The sequence below is a fragment of the Pteropus vampyrus genome, unplaced genomic scaffold, assembly GCF_000151845.1.
Source record: "Pteropus vampyrus isolate Shadow unplaced genomic scaffold, Pvam_2.0 Scaffold3, whole genome shotgun sequence".
Classification (NCBI taxonomy): Eukaryota; Metazoa; Chordata; class Mammalia; order Chiroptera; family Pteropodidae; genus Pteropus; species Pteropus vampyrus.
In genome coordinates this window covers 3,839,107-3,859,168 of record NW_011888784.1, presented here as the reverse complement: position 1 = coordinate 3,859,168, position 20,062 = coordinate 3,839,107, and the positions used below count along the sequence as shown (strand labels likewise).

Below are 20,062 nucleotides of genomic sequence, written 5' to 3'. Positions count from 1 at the left end.
GTAAAGGGTTTTGAGGCTCATAAATAATAGTAATAGTCACTCAGAATCAAGTTTGCCATTTTTTCCCAAGCTCCATATTTGGAGAGAAGAGGTTGGCTAACACTTAAATGTGCTAAACATTGTTCTAAATGGTTTTCAGTTTTACTGATTTACTCCTCACAATAACCCTACAAAGTAGAAACTACTGTATTATCCACATTTTATAGATAAGGAAATGTATACACAAAAAAGGTAGGTAACCTGCCCAAGAACACACAGCTAGAAAGAGGCAGAGGTGGAGTCTCGCTGCAGTGTGCACTCTAAGCACTACCATACATGTCCTTCATGAGGGGTTTTCTTCCCACAGCCATATGTATATATACGTGCATATGTGCGAACAACTTACATGTCCAAATACAAGGCATTATCAATTTTTTTTGGATAAATTCAATATTTTGAAGCCATGTTACAGAAATATCTCTCTGAACATAGATACACACATATATATATATGAAAGTACTTAAAAACTCTATATATGCTATAGCCTGTTTTTCTGAAAACATATACATACATATATAAACAGAAAATTATCCAGAGTGTTATACACCAAGGCATTAATCTAAGGATAACTTGGATGATTGTCTTTAAGTTTGTCGTTACCTTCTGTAATGAATCTGTGTTGTTTTGTTTTTTAACTAATTATTTTTGCATAACCATTTATTCTACATATATTTATGTGCCGGGCATTGTTATAGGTACTTGGGATACATTCATTAACAATACTAAGATCTCTGTCCCTTTGGTACTTATATGATAAAAAAAAGAGAAACATATACAGTGGAAATTCTTGCTTTCCTCTCACCTCATAACCATTTTTATCACTTTCTTATGTATCTTTCCAGAGTTTTTGTAGATAAATAAGGACAATTACAAATATATTTTATTTTTTCTCTCACACTAATATTATCCCGTGCCTTGCTTTTTACACATAAATATCTTAGACAGCCTTCGATCAGTACCTTCAATTTTTTTATAGCTGCACAATGTCCATTGTATCGGTTTATCATATTTATTTAAGTCTCTACTGATGTATACTCTAGTTATTTCTAATAACTATTGGCTATTATAAAAAATAATACCAAAACAAATCTGTACATTGTCATTTTGTGCAAATGTGGGAACAACTGTTAGGTCATGCATTTGGAATTTGGGTAGATATTGCCACATTGTTCTTCATAGGAGTTATACCAATTTATACTCCCACCAATAAAGGTTGAGAGTGTCTGTTTCCACATAACCATATATAACCATACAGATTTTTCTAATCTGATAGGTGAAAAATGCATCTCGAGTGAGGTTTTAAATTGCAATTTTATTAGAGTAAAATTGAGCATTTAAAAAATATATTTAAGGGCTGTTTGATACCCTATTATGTAACTTTAAAATTCCCAAGTTTGTGAATACATCGTCTTTAGGCAAATCGGTTACTACCATCAGGGTGTCTACAGGCAGTAATGGGCCTGGCTTGAATTTAATTAGGTATTATTTTTTCCCTTTTGAGAAAATGTCAGGAAAGTGAATAGCCAGGATTAGACTTTAGTAATAGTAAGTGTGTCTTATTAGTTCTCCTAAGTCTAGCACAGGGCCTGTTGCACCTTAGGTGTCCAATAAAATGTTTGCTTAAAAAGGAGCGGGGGCGGGGGGCGCACCAAAAAATGTTTTCTTTGGAAGTTTATAGTGCAACAGCACCACCAAGGGGAGCTTTAGCTAAAGGACCAACCCATCCCCCCGCCCCCAACAAATTCCTCCAGCTAGATCTCTAAGCCACAGCACACACAATAATAAAGTTTGAGACAGCGTGACTGCTGTATAAATGCCACTCCCAAACAATCTCTGAGCTCCACCCTCCAAATTTAATGCTGCCCTTCAACCACTCTTGCACAGAACTTCTGGGGCTGTCACTGTCAGAGTAAACATCCAACTAGTCCCACTGCCACAGGATAACAGACATTTTCTGAGCCCAAATCGACCACTCAGTGACCAGCAAGTGCAGCAACACCAGCATTCACAGGACAGGAACTCTGCCCACTGGTTATAAGTAAAAACGTCATTATTGGAAAGTGGGCATTTCCTTCTGAACAAAAGAAATTGAATGCCAGCAGAAGTCAAGGGAGAGGACATTTACGTTACATATAAATTAAACAAAGGAAAGAAAAATGCAAAGATAGCATTTGAATGAATTTTCAGCAGAATTTTCTATTTTGAATAGAAATCTAGATGTTTGTCTTCAGTGCAGAATTTTAGAATGAAAGTAGCTGTTCATCTTCCCGCTATAATGGGTAATAATTTATGACACTTAATAGTCTTTTGATGGTCTTGTGGCAGCTAGTAGCCAAAGATGGCCACAACTAAACCAAGCCTCACAGTGTTTTTGTCCTTTTGTGGTCCCTTCCTCTTAAATCTGGGCTGGTCCTGTGTACTGCTTCTGACCAATAAAATGTGATAAAAGCAATGTTCTGGGATAGCTGAGCGAGGTTAGGTCATAGGAAACCTACGGTTTCTGTCACTCTTGCATATTCCCTCTTGGGCACATCCCTCTTGGAAACTTGTCAGGAAACCAAAGCTCACGGGTCACATGGAAATGAATGAGGTCCTCCAGTCATCAACTCAGCAGACCTCCCAGCTAACAGCTGGTATCACCTGTCAGCCATGAGACTGGGACATACTGGACGTCCGACCCAGCCGCCGCCTGACTGCAAGCATGGAGAAGACCTCAGGTGAGTATCACTCAGCTAAGCAATCCACCCACTGCACTGTGAGAGATAATTATAAACTGTTGCCTTAAGCCACTAAGTTTTGGGGTGGTTTGTTACACAGCAACAGACAACAGGAACAAACTTGATTTCTAGCCACACCCAGGCAAGATGAGCAATAAACTTATAAGACAATTTAGTACAATAACATTCCCATGACTTTTAAAGATAAAGATTGTGAGCTCTTACAGAGAATAAACATGATTTATATATTCCGTACATCCCCTTTCTTTCCCAACCCCTGATAACTATGTTCTCAATAAATATTAAATGAAAGCATGAATAATACAAACATAGCTAACTATTGATTATATTGATGGAAGGAAGTAAGGGTATAAGTAATTCAGAAACAGTAGATATTTAAAGTATATACAGTGAACTTTGTAATACAGACACATTCACGCTCACTACCTCTACCCCATCCTCTAAAAGGGCATTAGAGCAGTGGTTCTTAAACTTTTCTCAAGGCCCATTCAGACTCTTAAAGAAATTACCGGGGACCCCAAAGAAATTTTTAATATGTGGGTTATACCTATAAACATTAACTACAGTAGAAACAGAACTGAGAAAAATCTAAAACACTTAATTCATTTAAACATAACGATGAACACAATATATGTTAACATTTAATGAAAAACAACTTTTCAAAACAAAACAAAACAAAAAAAATGTTTGAAGAGCAGCATTATTTTTTATTTCTGCAAATCTTTTTACTGCCTGGCTTAACAGAAAAACAGATCCTCATTTCTGTTTCTTAAATCAATCTTGTTTTAGTTGAAGCATATGAAGAAAACGCAGCCTCATAAGATATGTACTTGGAAAAGGGAGTATTTTAATGCCCTTTACAGAAAACTGTAGATATTCTTTGACATTATAATAAAACTCAAGTGGTAGTTTCTTAAAAATTAGTTAAAATGTGGAATCAGAAATCATAACAAAAAACTTTTCTGAGTCTGTTGCGTTAAGACCCATTAGTCTATTTTGCAGTTTTAATGAATCTTATCATTCATGCCTAATTCTGTAACTTCATGCTTTGGTCATTTGAAAACTATTGCTTCACTGAGTCATACAGATCTTTCAAATGTTGACATATTTCATCACACACTATCCAAAAAAACGCCACACTTATTAATATCTTCATCAATCTTATCACAAACGTCTTTAATTATTGGGAAGCTGTCAAACTTATAGTGCCAATACAAGTTTTTTAAAATTCTAATTTTGCTTGCAATTTCCAATTTTATCACTGGCAACCAATACTAGCGGTTGTTTTCTCTGAAGTGACAGGCTCACTTTTTTTTTTCTTCCACAAAAATGTCTAAATAACCTTATTGGTTGTCACTCACTCCTTCACAAAAAAAAATGGTATCCCATCAAAAAAGTGGCTCATGCAGCTCACAACTCAACCATACATGTGCTTCTTCTCAAGACAAGCACTGTAGTTTAATATGCAGTATGTTTTATGTGAACTTCCCAGTCTATCACACAAAATATTAAAGACACTTATTCAAAGGTCAAGGTTTATTATAACTAATCATTTTTACTGTTTCATCAAGAACATTCTTAAAGTGGCTTTTTTTTTTTTTTTTTTACTGCCGTGTATGGTTGTAGAATTACAGCGAGAGCACTAGCACAGTTTGGCACCAGCAGTTTTACCCCAGCTTTGCTTTGATAACACTGGTGTAAATGGCAGCACAGTGAAAATGGCAAATGATGTCCTAGTATAAAAACAGCTTGAACGCCATGGAACATCTGTGGTCTGTAGACCACACTTAAGAGAACCTCCGCACTGGTGTGATCCAAGAGAGAAGACTGTGGAAACTCTACACCACAAACAAACATTCCACTTTTATAACTGAGAATTTTGAGTTTAAAGTAGTTGACAGCTGTTTCTCTTCTTCCCTATTAATCCTGTCAGGTCTGCCATAAAGAGAAGAACACTTCTAGATTAAGGTCAGAACTAGATTCCAATGTAAGCTCCACTATACTCCACTAGACTCTGAATAGCCTCTGTGAGCCTCAGTTTCCTCATTTGAAAAATAGAAATTATGTACCTCATACAAGCCTACAGCCGCAATTAAATAAGACAGCCTCCATATAACAATGACTAGCATTGTGTGTGATGGAGTAAACCCTGAATTGAATCGTATTCAAATGACTAAGGACCCAAAGTATGGCTAATGCCCAAGTTTTAGATGATAGTGATAACACTGATTTTATTTTTCCACCACTTGTGAAAAGACCAAATCATAACAGATGCTCATAATAACTTATCTGTTTAAGACTCACAAATATAGAAGACAATCTGGTGATGGCTAGAGGGGAGGGGGTTTGGGAGGTTAGGAGAAAGGGTGAAGAGTTAAAGAAGTACGAATTAGTAGCTAAGAGATGGTCTCATGGATGGGGAGCACAGCATAGGAAAGGTAGACAGCAGTAAGGTAATGGCTATGTGTAGAGCCAGATAGGTGACAGAGTAATCAGGGAGATCGTTTCATTAACTATACAAATGTCTAACCAATGTACTGTACGCTTGAAACTAATAATAAAAGAAAATGTTTAAACTGCCCCCCCGCCAAAAAACTTGTCTGTTTACATAATGCAATTTTGATAGATGAAATGATGTGAGAAACTGCTTCAAAATAATCCAGAGTAGGTAGGAAAAGGTGGAGATATAAACAAAATAAAGTTGGTTATGAATTGATATATTAGTTGAAGCCGCACAATAGAAACCTAAAGGTTCATTATAGTATTCTCTTTAATATGTTTTAAGTTTTACAAATTAAAAAGAAAAAAATGATCACTCATTTGTAAAGCTTCTAAATGATACTTAAAAGTTTATCTACTAATCAAAAGAAAAATAAAGGTTTATCTACTTACTCTGGTTAGTAATGCACAAATTCACAGGTTCAACAAGTCACCTTCTTGCTGGTAGTTACCTGTTTTCCCACCACCGCAACACATATCACACATTTTATCCAACCCTTCCAATCCCCCTCCAATGGAAAACTACTGATCTGATGGACATCTTTAGTCGAACTAAATTTTAAAGTAATTTGAGTATTCCAATCATCTGATGACTATCATATAAACTGAAAAGTTTCCTAAATAACAAACTAAAATTGGACTAAGGTCGGCGTGGTAGATAGTTTTTATGGTAGTTTTTATTTTAATAAATCTTTACCACCTTCTTGTGGGAGGCGAGTTAGATTGGGTAAGTTTTGTGAGTTCTTTTTTAAGTTGCTGAAAGGGAACTATTTTTGTACAAGTGAAATCTTACTTAAGGTTTCTAAAGGGAGTTTAGGGAAGGGCTAAGAGTCAGATAGAAAAAGAGTTGCCTCCCTTATCACCAATTTAAAAGGAGTAAATGCTCATATTTTAAGATGTAACTCAAGTACCACCTCACTGGGGAAGACTTCAGTGATGCTCAGGTAAGCTGTCTGCTTTCTGCCTTGTCTTCAGGGCTTACTCTTCAACACAACACATGTGGGGTTCGATGGTTATCATCCGCTGACCCTGCTAGACTAAAAGCTCTCTGAAGGCAGGGCATGAGTATATTACATGAATCTCCAATGACTGCCAATATTTGACCATGGCAAATATATAGAAAATAACTGGTAAATGATTAAATGACTCCTAAATACCTACCCTTGTTTGTTTGTTTTTAAAATCACAATCATGTTATAAAATACTCTGTGAAGGAAAACATTATTAGAACCAGTTACTGGTGTTTCTCAGAAGATCTATTTAGAATCCCAGTGATTTATTAAAGATTGGGTGAATCTAAGTGGAAAATCTGTAATGATGTAAAGGTCTTTAGCTTGTGTACAAAGGTACCATTATTATGCCCATACCAAGTAGTAAATAATGACAGAGTTGTATGTACTTCTAAATCCAGGATTGATGGGTTCATGAAAGTTTATTAAGTAAATAATATCAATATTCTCATGCTTCAATAAGATCTTCATGTTTGACTAATGAAGGTAAAAAAAAAAAAAAAACAGACACATTTTAAATGGAGAAATAGCACCAACAGGAAGTCATATTAGGTTCCTATAGTTTTTCTTAACCCGTGGGCCTCAAACCCAAAAGGCCCCACAGATCTTTTTCAACCGGGGCATCTAAGAAGGTGCACAATTTGTCATCAATTAATCTTTCTCCTATGTTTTTAGAAAGGTACTGACTATGTGCCATCCTTGGGAGAACTGATCGTTTTCACATGTCTCATTCTCAATAGAACTTGACTCTCATGCATGCTTAGAAAGGTGAAAACAACTCACCTAAGACATGATGCAAAATGAACATGTTTTGTACATAAATTATCTGCGTGTTTTCATTTAAAACTTTATAAGAAGCACTTGACAATGGAAGGTAGTATAGTATAATGGATGAAAGACAGATAAAGGTTTAAATCCCAGCGCTGGTGACCAGCAAGGTGACCTTAGATAAAATTACTTCTCTGAGATATAGTTTCTTCATTATAAAATAAAAATAATAATACCCATATCATCAAATAATACGATAACACTGTGTAGGGCCCAGTATGTAGCGTACGGCACATACTAGCTGTACAAAAAAAATGATAGTCTGTATAGCATGCTGTTTCTTCCTCACCTAGAGCCAGTAAATTTTAACTATTTATTTTAATCCAATTAGAGCATCAGAATTTCATCCTTCAAATACCTACCGAGCCATCATAATAAATAAGACCTGGTGTTGTCCATCCTCTAACAGGGAAGATTGCTACTCAAAAGACTGCATTCTAAGCGCCTTACAAACAATAACACATTTCTTTCTCACAGCAGACTTGATATTCTCATTTTGTAAATGAGGAAATTGAGGCATATAAAAATAAATGTTAAATGCTCAGAACACTCATTAATATTTGTGATAGGGAATACCTTTTTGGCAGCTACCTTTTCCCAACTACCTTTTTCTCTCTCCTCAGGAAGTGAGTATCCTCTCTTCCCTTGTTTGTCCCCATCCCTGGTATTTCTGATTCTGCAGGTATTTATACCGGACATGTGAATCATTTAAAGTCTCTTTACTTTTGTTTACTCCCAGTTCTCCTGTGACCACAACCCTTGTTTCTTTGTTTTGGAAAAGGTGCTTTTCACAAAGACCGTGAAGCATGCACAATTCATCAGGAAGGAAAATCCTTTACTAAGTCACATCATTTCTCTTCTCTGGCTTTAGCATTTTACAATATAGCAGATATTACAGTTATGTTAAAAGGGCAGAGGCACAAGCACACCCTTGTTCTCTTTTGTTCTGGAAAGAACAGCACGCAAGGAGCTGAGAGACTCGATGTCCATGTCTGCTTCTGCAATAGTATTCACTTAGAATGGTCACATGAGAACACTAGGTTTCAAAATTTCCACATGTATAGGTCTTTCCAAACCTATAATTTTATTATTGGTGTTTAAAAGTATTCTGGTTTTGTTAAAGCCACTCAGAAAGAAGGCTTTAAGGGTTGTTAATGACACTGACACCTGAGCAGGAGATTCATTATGACACACGAACAAAGCAGAGACTGATGACGCCATTCAATCCTTTACTTCTACGATACATAAATCCAATGCATTAGCAAGGGAGATATAAAACCAAGAGCAGTATCAACTAGCTATCTTAATGACACAGTGATAGGTTTTTCTAAATGGCAATAGAAACGTGTAACTAGGTAAAGACAATTCCCCAGGGATCTCTTGTGTTCCATGAAGACAAAGGTATTCACAGCTTTGTGCTCTAAACTATCCTTTCATGAATGTTTGCAGAGTGAACAGATGGGGAAGGCAAAGATACAGTCTCCTTCTAGAGCAGAGGGCAGTTTGCTATCAAATATAGTAAAGATGTTCCAATGCAAAACAAAAGTTGGGCAGCTTTGCTTAACGCCTATTATTTACAAATAATAGGCTTGGGGTTTTCCTAAACTCAGGGTTCCTCTCCTGTAATGCAACCCACTGCCTATGCAGATGCCAACTGGCCCTTATCATACTGCCCTGTGGGCATGAACAACGATACTGTGACTCCTACTACTGTTGAGAATAAGAAACTATCCTTTGTCTCTGACCCAGAAATCTTGACTTTCTATCAGGATCTACAAAACTGTGGCAGACTAAATTGTTAGTCTGAAGTAGAGCAAAATCTCAGATCCTTCACAGCAGTTCACAGGAATGAGAGCTTAAAAATTCATGGCTATCTCTGTATAGTTAGAAATTTTCTAATGGAAACATAAAATTTTCAACTAGAAGTTGTCTAAATGCTCTCAGCATAATTTTGTAAGAAAGGGCTGAACTAAAAGCAAGTCATGTCAGATTTTTCTGAAAATTTTAGCCACCTTCAAAGCACCACTGGCTGTAGGAAGTACAGGAAGCCAGATTTTTAAGGCAAAACATTTCTTCTTCCTTTCTTGGCTACTGCTATGCCAAGATCAAACAAGGATCAGTAAAGACCAAAGGGAAACTGGAACTTTTTTACTGCCCAGCCATTCAGCAAGAACAAGTTAATTCTATCTTTTAAAAAATAAATCATATAAGTTTAATAGAAGTACTTACACTATAAAACCATTGTTTAAATCTCCTACCAATCTAAAATAAAATATGTTATTATTAAAAACTCTTGACCAATGAGGTCGTCATTTAGGGAAATGTTTGGGAAAAATAGGCAAACTGATAATGCTTTTGGCAGAATCTAGAAATAGTGATAGAGCGAGACATTTTATGTAAGGATATTATCCAGATTGATTTTTAGATTAAAATTATTTCAAAAATGTTGTAATACTGTAATAGAGTGTACAGACCTGCAAAAGACTTTACAAGCCATTAGTAACTCTTACAACAGTCACATGAAACAGGTATCACACATATATCACTTTAGAAATGAAAAACAGAAATTAAATAACATACCAAGATTCTGGAAACAGACTATTTGTTATAACTTATAATATCAGATAATTCTTTCCCTAAAGAAACAATTTCCTGACTATAATGATTTTACATAAGGTTCAAATTAAAGTTTTAAGAAATAAAAGCAACATGACTATAACTAACACTTAATTTCTAGATACAATGAATTACATCAGCCTCGAATTCAAATGTAAAAAAATCTCAAATTAAAGAGGACTTCACAGTGGTAGGCATGTTACAAAAGCTCAATAAGTATTCACTGACTTAAAACAACAACAACAACAACAACAACAACAACAACAACAAAACACCTAACATCAAGCATTAGATGTAAGGCAATAGAGTTTCAAGCTAAAAGTTTTTGTCCTCTTTTCCATGTTAATTTTCCAGGACAACATCCATACACTATGTATGACATCTAGTGGGTAGAGGCCAAGGATATTGCTAAATAGACTATAATACATAGGACAACAAAGAATTATCTAGCCCAGAATGTCAGTAGTGCCCAAGCTGAGGAATCTTCTTTAGGGTGACGTGATCAGGGCCCTGCCCTGTGCTCTTAATCTTCGATTACTACTTGACATATACCTGCTGCTCTGTCCTTACTGAGTCTGTACTGTCCCTGCACTTACACAGCCATGCTCCTCTGTCTGGGTAAGTGTGATCTACAACTAGGAAAAAATTGAGACAGTTCTTGGTATCACCTATTCTTTCTGTAGGGCTTTTTCCACCAGCTTCCCTCCTCTCATTGTTTTATCTTGAATCTGCAGTGGTTAAGCCCTCTCTCACCATCCCTCCCACACCTCCTTGGCCTTTTTACTTTAGACCCAGCTGCTGCTAACATAATCGCTTCACATTTCCATATTCAGATTAGAAAGAGAAAGAACCCAGTTGGCCCTATTCATCTCTTTTTTAGCAGCCCCCAGATCTCTGTCAATTCTGACCCAGGGCAAGTTCCTGGGGCAGGTGTGGGGTTGGGGTAGGGAGTATGAAAAGAAAAAGGCACATGCTAGAAAATATGGCTATGGTGACTTGGTTTCTCTCAGAGGTGGGTGTGGGAGAGAGAATTTCAGTCTTGACCTTGTGACACACTGGCCTGGCCTAAAGTTTAATCAAGTCTTTTGCTTAAGCAAGGAGTAATTACTGGAGATAAAAGACTTATCTTGTATCTCTTTGCATTACTCTGCAGAGAGTAGCTCTCAGTAGGCACACAATGGACTTGTAATAAATACTCAGTGACTTATTCTTGGAAAATGGACTGGCATCTGGGATTTTACACTTAGTTCTGGCACCTGTTCTGAGACTGCACATAAGTTGATTCATCTCTGGCCATGTTTTGCAAATAACCTGTTGCTTGTCCATGCTAATGAAGTTTATAACAAGGCAAGACGTTATTGAAAGCTTTCTGGTTTTGCAGACCTCTTGAGAATAACATCTTTTAGAATAAGATCTTTTAGAATGGCCCATGGAATCAAAGAAAGATAGGCGATTTGTTTTTAATAATACTTTTCTAGTATTGGCCTGCTACATCAGACTTCCTCACTTCTGTCCCCACTAAATTCAGTTTTCATGGATTGAGTTTTTTTCTGAACCAAATAATATATTGAACTGAAAATGAGAATATTAAGAAGCAAGGTGGTCTGTTTGTAGTTGGGATAAATTTAATGTTACACAACATAAAATATTCAAATATATAATATGGTAATATACTTGGTTATTTCTCTTGGTTATATTTCAGGAATACTTTCTTATATTAAAAATAAGGCTCATTTAATGATAAATTCATACCTGTCACCTTCAGTGTCTCATCACTAGTCCCTTTTTCATTACATTTAAAACTGGTAGCAGTCTTGAGGTTTATACACTTTAGGGTGTTGGTGTTACACCGCTGGTAAGTGGCTGTCCCAGGCTTGTCCAGATCAAAAGCCCAGGCTCATTCCACTGCACTGTCGCAGCAAGTCTGGCAGGATGTTATTTCCGAGAGTAAGTCACCTGCCCTGGGACCATGGGTCCTAACTCCTGCGGGTTTTCTGAAACAGATGGTTCTCTGCAATCTCTGGTAGCCCCTCACCCCTCACTCCAACTTCCTTCCAATACAGCGAAGTACCTAAAGTTATAGCAGCAAAGTCTGAAAGATGTTGTTGTTGTTGTTGTTGTTGTTGTTGTTGTTTTCCCTTTAAACTGGCTAGTCGACAAAGGTTTAGAGGTGTTCAGGAATTGTAATACATAGTGTATGGATGTTGTCCTGGAAAATTAACATGGAAAAGAGGACTAATGACACAGTTTTGGTGAGTATCACCAACACGTGAACCAAGGCAGCAACAGTGAAGACAGAAAAAAGGGTATGAATGCAAATTACAATGGTAAAGTTAGACAGAATTGGTAAAGTTAGCATTTGAAGGAAAGGAAGAAATGGTAGAGAATTACTGTAGGTTTCTGGCTTGGCAATTTAGGTGGCTGTGGTGAGGGCCATTACCAAGGAGAGGGGATTTAAAAGGAAGAGTGGGTTTAAAAATGAGTACGGTCTTAAACGGAATAAAAGTTTGAGCTAAGTGTGGGATACCCAGGTAGTGAGGTTAGTAGAGTTAGGGTTCAGCTAGTCACTACTTATACAGCACATACTATGTGTCAGGCCCTTTACAAGTATTAACTCATTCAATCATCACCTTATCCACTGAGATAAGACAGCAACTACTGTCACTCTACCTTACAGATAGGCAAACTGATATACGGAGAAGTTAAGTGACTTCTCTAAGAATCCATAGCTAGTAAGTTTTGGAGCTGGTATCTCAAACTCAGAATCTGTGGTCTTAACCACTACACTGTATTACCTGCCTCTGGGAGAAAAAGAGAGAGAGAGAGAGAGAGATCAGAATTATAAATGTACATTTGGATGGTTTCCTGTATGCATGTGCACAGTAGGCGAAGTCACAAGCATATATGTGAACTCCCAGAGAAAATGAGCAGAGAGAAGAAAACGATCTAGGATGAAATGCTGGAGAAAGTATCTGTTAAACCAAAGGTGAAGGAGGAGCCAGAGGAAGGAGTCAGCTGGAAGATGACATGAGAGGCAACACGGGATGTCTTAAAGGTAGGAAGTAATGCTATCTTTGCAACCTACAACAATCCTTTGCATATAATCTACTTTTTATAAATGTTTTTAATTGAATTAATAACCCTGTAGTCCCAAATAATGATTTCAAATATCCATGCTTATAGCATATTTAGTCTTTACAATTGAACAAAACCCCAATCACGTTTGTGATTTTTCTACAATACTAGAATACCAAAACTTCGTGGAAGACACATTGTCATAGACTATAAAACAATACCTTAGACACCATATGAAATCATTCTTTACATTTACGTCCAGTTAAGGTTTTTATTTTATTTTTTGAGATTTTTAAAATTAGTTTCAAGTAGACAGTACATTGGTTAGCTAAAAGGTTTTTGAAAGCTTTATTTACATCTTACTTTCACAGCAATGAAACATGGTATTCTGTTTTGCATTTTGCTAAAGATCACATGAAATATTGGCTTTTTTAAGTTTTGCAACTGACAGATACAAAATTGTATAGTCTCTTCCTAAAAGAGGATTTAGAAAATGTGTATACAAAAACTGATTGCTTCTCATGTGAAGGAGTTACTAGAGCATCTGGTGAATCTTGACTCATACTGCTATAATAAATCTGTGCATCTAAACAGTGTTTGTTATGCATTCCTTATCATACTTTACAATTCTATCCCCACAAAACACAAACATTTAGTAGAAAATGAGTTTCCTCAAGACGCAAAAAAGCTGGGCCTCATTTCCAATTCATGACAAGTGTTTTCTAAGGGGATAAATCTTAATTTCCAGGCCCAAATTCAAAGTGCTTTCCAAAGTTTAATGTATGTACAAATCACTTGGGGATCTTGTTAAAATGAAGATTCTGATTCAGCAGGTCTGAAGCTGGGCCGACATTCTATATTTCTAAAAAGCTCCCTCCTCCTCGATGATATAGATGCTCTGGTCCATACTGGCTACTTAACTGTGGCCCTTGGACCAGAAGCACTGGCAGCACGTGGGAACTTGTTAGAACTGCATGTCCCTCGGTGTGACAAACAAAATATGCTGATACCATTACTGAAATTGATAACTCTAGAAATTTACATTGTTTCTTTTAAAATCCATTTACAACTCATTCATTCACATTTTCTTTTTTGTTAAAAATCTGACTTTTCATCTCTATTTGCTTTCATTACCCTACACTGTGGATCTGACAGTCAAGCCTCTCCACATGAAGGCGTCACCTGGTTCTTGAAGGTTTCTCTCCTATAATCCCTGTACATACAGGTCCACAACTGAATGAGACTGGTTATTTTTTAAATGTAAACCATGCTCTCTTATCACACCTCTTCGTTTTGGTTTGCTGTGGCTGATGCCTTCTCGCATCCGTCTCTAGTGCCATCTCCTTCGACTTACCTTGCCTAATTTCTCAGTGCGATGTGATCTCACTATTCTCTGAACCAACCACTCGCCCTCACCTTCGGAAATTTTCTTTCATTCTAACATTTACCACATTCTGCTGTGTGTAACATATGTTGGTCCTTGTCTTATCTTGGCTACTAAAGTTCAAGCTACTTGAAGGCAGGAATTTTTATAAACAATTTTGGTATTCCTTGCTTAACACAGTTTTTCACTACTGTAATGGTAAACAAAACTCCATTAAAATTAAGTAAAGCGGTACTCCTTATTGATGATAAACCTGATCAAAAGTCCCAAATTGCAAATCTAAATTACGTTTCTCAGTTTTCCAAATATGATTGATTTTCTACCTTACTCATCATATACAGAAAATCTGGCACCGTGCTTTTTTCCCTAATTCTTACACCTAGAAAATTTTTATTTAATCTTGCTTAATACATTTTATCAGAACTTAAATTATGTTCCAGTTCAACTGGCATTTTAATGCTGAATGAGTCAAAGGTTCACAAATCAGTTGAGGAAAATTAATCTTGTAATGAAATCTTCATAAAATCATTATAAAACTCCACATACACGCAAAGAAAAACAGACCACAAAGAAGCACAGATACACTAAATCGGTCATGCTAAAATACAGCATGGTGACAAAGGTTAATTTTTAAGAAACTAAAGTCTCTTAGAACATCTGGAAGAATTTCAAGTATGAAGAGGCACTATGTTTAAATTATGAAGTTAGCGTTAGTCCATGTCAGTAAACTAGACAATCTCTCAAGTATGAACCCTCAAAATAATCCAATATAATGTACTGGATTATTTTAGTTTAATTTAGCAGAAAATATCCTCTACTAAATTCTGAGGATAAATAAACGAAGACCATAAATTAATTCTGAGTGACTGATAAAAATGAGCCAAGGTTAATAAATGTCTCTAATCAATGAGCAGAAAGTGATTAGAGTTTAAAGTAATATGAAGTTGTGATCACCACCAATGATTGGAACACAAAAACTAATAGTCAAAACTGCATTGCCCAAAAAGCAAGAATTAAAGGAAACGATCTGACTTCACTGACTTACATAGAAAACTTCTACTTGAGAGCCACTAATACAATCTTGAGCATCCTACCTAATGATCAACAAGTACCCACATATGTTTAAAATCCATGCAAAAGACATTCATTTATCGTTTGTTAATTAGCTTTCCTACTCTTAAAGACTGTATATTTGGCAAAGGGTGCCTTCAGACAGAGGGGTTTATGCTGATATTGTGGCAGACAGAAAAATAGCTCCTCCCAAAATATCCACATCCTAATCCCCTGAACCTGTCAGTATGTTACTTTACATGGCAAAGGGACTCTGCAGTTATGATTCATTTAAAAACCCTGAGACGGGTAGATTATCCTGGATTATTTGGGTAGGGTCAAGGCAATCACGAGGACCCTCAAAGTGGGAGAGGGAACCAGAAGAGGAAGTCAGCGTGACGAGAAGTGAGGAGGACTCAACAACCTACTGTTGCTGGCTTTGAAAATGGAGGAAGGGGCCATGAGCCAGGGAATGTGGAGCTCCTAGCAATTGGAAAAGGCAAGGAAACAGATTCTTCTCTAGAGCCTCCAGAAAGAAATGCAGCCCTGCTGACATCTTGATTTTAGCCTAGTGAGACCAGTGTTAAACTTCTAATCTACGGAACTATATAATAAATTTGTGTTAAATCATTAATTTGTGGCAACAACTGGAAACTAATATGGTAAACCACTATAAAAATAATCCTCTAAAACAAACGGATAACTCCTCAAAAGGATAGTGTGATACTCTATAATATGCTCAGTAAATATGTTAAGATTTAGTTTGCATTACTAATAAACCTGTTCCTCTGTAAAAAGCTAACATGCAAAGCTTAAACCAAGACTTATGAAAAGATTGAAATTAAATACAATTAACTTTGATTGAAAAGTTAGGTTAGAAAACAAAAGAGAACAAGGTATTTTCAACCAAAAAAGGTAATAAAAAATTAAGTAGGAAAATTTGCTATTCTTTGCAGATAACATTTAAAAAGGGACCGCCATAGTGTCCTTGTCAATAGGTCAGCCAGAAGGCAAAAATCAGGATTTCTTCTGAAGCTCATATTTACCTGATGATCCTCTGGGCAGCATACTGATGGAGAGAACGAAACTGTGCCGACATATTTGCCAAAGCTGCCAAACAATTTGTGTGAAGGTACTTGTCCTGTCAGAAAACAGCAAGTTGAAAACATTCATCAAGTCTTCTCTATATTTTAAGCAAGGTTAATTAGAAGCAAATGTAAACTCGATTGTCATTGATTTTTGAAAGTTCAGTTCCATGATCCCTTCTCTCTAATTCCAAAATCAATAAAGCACTGAAAGTTCAAAGTTTTTTCACCACTCATTTGGAAGCAACATCTGGCACAAAGGAGTATGATGCTATTTATGGTCTTCATTATCCCTACCCTGGTGAACACTGAAATACTTCACTGCAGAAATATTAATGTTTAATTACAGTGTGCTGCTCCAGATCCTAATGGTTACATATAGTGTAAGCATATGCACTACAATTATCTTTCTAAAATCAAAACATTCTTCATTCTAAAATACATCTGGCTCCTAGAGTTTCAGATAAAAGATTGTAGACATGTATCTATGTAAGCCCCACAGAAAGAAATAATCGAAAACAGGTCAGTTAACTCGACCATTTTTCTGAGCTATGAATTCTGTATATTGCTTCTCTATTGACCGAAACTGAAATTTGCTCCCAGGTACTACAAATACAATCCATTAGAAATTGTCCTTTTACTCTTTAAAGTATTCTCTTTCTTCTTTTTTTTCTTTCCCAACTAAATTCATATTTTCTTATGCTTGTATCTTCTTAGTTTGTTGCTGCTTTTAAAAGGTAAATCAGTTTTATCGGTCCAGCAAAGACATAAAACATCATATCTAAATGTGCTCCACAGCTTGTTTTCTATTTTGTGTAAAGTATTTCTAATCATACAATCACATATTAAGAAACAGACACTACATATGGTACCTTAGGCTCATGTAATACAGTGACTATATGCTGCTCTGTATTTTTCTACCGTATTTCATGAGGATATTAGCACTCTAAATAATGGGATTGCTTTCAACTATAATCTTAATTGTACTGTATGCATAAAGATAGAAAAATAGCTATGGAAGACTTACTCTTGTCCTTGTCATGTTGTATTGAATGGTTCTTATTACGACCAGTATCAGGAGACTTCCCAGTGAAATTTCAGTTAAAACCCGTTCGGAATACCAAGTAATATTTTTTAATATCTGTAATGTGGAAGAAAAGTTTAAGTAAACATGACTAAGGAAAAAAGGATTGTCCACGTCTATAATTTCTGATAAGGCATGGCTTTGCTCTGAAGCTGAGTTAAATAGTATATAAAAGTGAATTGTGAGTCTTTCGGGATAGCCAAACTGTGCTGATATGTTTACTTCTTCTTAAATACCAAAGAAAAAAACAGGTCTGGAAAATAGGAGGATATCATTAGCAGATAAAAAGGTATGATACACAGGACAGACTTAAAGAAAAACCAATCAGAGTTCAGTAGTTTGAAAGCAAAATAAGAAAACCAAGGAGCTGCCCCAACAACCACAGAAAATCTCCATGCTTGTGTTCAGGAAAAGTTTAGAACACAAGCCAAGATCTTCAGGAAGAGACGCACCTGTGTTCTGCCTGGCTATTGAGCAGGAGTTCTGGTGCTCACACCTCCAGGCCTCAAAACGCAAGAACTGCTTTCTAACTTAAGTTGGCACGGTTCTACAGATTTGTAGCAGGGCTATCAAAAGGAGAGAGAAACAAAGACTGGGCAACATAGCAGCCAATTCTGGGCTGTCACAAGGAAGGAGGTAAAATGCAGAAAAACTGACAGACTCAGCTGAGCATTAGAACTCCCTTAATGTTCCCTTTCATTTAGGTCACTCCTATTTCCTTTCTCCTTTACCCAGGGATTCAGCGTGCCACATTCTTTTCCATCTACACATGAAAAAGAAAAAGGCTTATGGGCTGATTCCTGCCTTCTCCACTAAGGAGATATGCTCCCCTGCAGAGCACGGCGGCCGCCATCGCCCGCAGGTGCTGAGGAATGTCCCATCACCTTTCAAACAAAGGAATTCAGACATTAATATATCGCTATGAGTGGACAACAAAAAGCCATTAAAAAGTAGTGAAATATAATAATCTAAAAGAGACATATGTGACATCTAATCAAGCCTCTGTTCTAATCATTAGCGTATATGAAACACAGAGGATGGAAGTACATGTTAAGTAACACAGTGATATAATTAGCCAAAGTCAAATATAGGAAATTCTACTGAAAAAAATAACCCAGTTTCTACAACAAATAAGTGGTTGTAAAAAGGAGAGAGGGAGAGACTGTTATAGATTAAAAGGGGCCTTAAGAAGTAACTGTAGTAAGTGGATTTCGAAAACTGATTCAAAACAACCAAATCAGAAAAGATATTTTAAAGATAACTGGAGAAAATAAATTGAGTAATTAGGTATTAAAAACTATTGCTGATTTTGTTGGATATGATAATGGTATTATGGTTGTATATTTTTTAAAGTTTATGTTTGTTAAAGTGACATGTTGAAATATTTATAAATGGTATTCCCTGTATATAAATACACAATGAAATAGCACATAAAGATAAAAAACAACAAACTAATGATGTAATAATATGGGTAAATTTCAGCAGCACTATATTGACTGAAAGAAGCCAACATTAAAGAGAACACACTGTAATTCAAGGAGATGCAAAAACTAATCTACTGGGAAGAAAATCAGACTAGTACTTAACTCTGGTCGATATGGGGTACCGACCAGGAGAGGGCATAAGGGAGTCTTCTATTAGGCTAGAAATGTTCAATAATTTGATCTGGGTGGTAATAACACAGGTATATACAAATGTAAAAACTCATAAGTTGTAACTTCAAAATTTGTGCACTTTCTGTTTACACTATTTAATGTTTTTAAAAATCATATCGGTTTTTTTACTCCATCAAAAGAGAGATAAATGATATTTTAAAAACTGAGTAAACCAGTGCAAATATTTTCTCTCTCATGGTACTATAGCAAATATTAATATCAAGAGATTTGTATGCTTTATCCTCTTTCTACAGTGTCAAGATTCTTAAATCTTAGTTGAAATGATGGACATATTATATAAGAAGCAAAAAAAAGTTTTTTTAATGGAGCATCAGAGAAAAGAAAGATGAAACAAAAGCCATACTGAAGACAAGAAGGAAAGAAAATGTTTGTACCCAATGAAGAGTGAAACCGCTAGCCCCATCTTCCATTAGACACCACAGCAAGGATACTGGAAGACTCCCCTGAGAAACTGATCAGCCCAAAAGAAAAGGCCTACAGAGAGCAGGATGCCCAGAGAAACAGACTATGTAGAGCAAGATACAGCAAGTAAATTCTGCCCATGCATAGGACTGCCAATCAACTTTTTAGTGCCTTACTCCTAAATATGAACAGATAAGCAAGGATCACTAGACATTTGAGAGAGCCTCCAATGTGGACCAAGACCGGAGTCAAAGAAGAAAATGGAACTGAGAAAATAAGCAGTCTATTTTAATAGATTTAGAAGAAATTCTCAGTTCTGCTCAACTACTGGGAGTTGCATTAGTGATTGGTACATGAGTAAAAAACAGGGCAACGATGTGCTACAGAAAGATTAAAACATGTACAAGAAAGGAAATGCAACTATCATACACTCCATCTGAGCTAAGAATAATAGTTAACACAGTCATAAAAATGTAAAACCTGAGTTAACCAAAAACAGTAATAAGATGGAAGGAGGAAAGAGTCTATGTGTGGAAAGGGGGCTGGGAACTCAGAGAGAACACACAAGATGTGCAG

General features: G+C 36.3%; 1 protein-coding gene across 1 annotated transcript in view; it reads right to left on the bottom strand.

Moving 5' to 3' along the window:
- DYM (dymeclin) overlaps nt 1-20,062 on the bottom strand; it is a 276,445-nt gene that overhangs the window by 143,151 nt on the left and 113,232 nt on the right. Inside the window, exons 12-14 of the mRNA XM_023531219.1 lie at nt 19,502-19,522; nt 17,352-17,465; nt 16,286-16,380 (exon numbers count right to left, since the gene is read on the bottom strand). Of these exons, the coding sequence (XP_023386987.1) occupies nt 16,286-16,380; nt 17,352-17,465; nt 19,502-19,522 (230 nt within the window). The remainder of the gene's footprint in view (nt 1-16,285; nt 16,381-17,351; nt 17,466-19,501; nt 19,523-20,062) is intronic.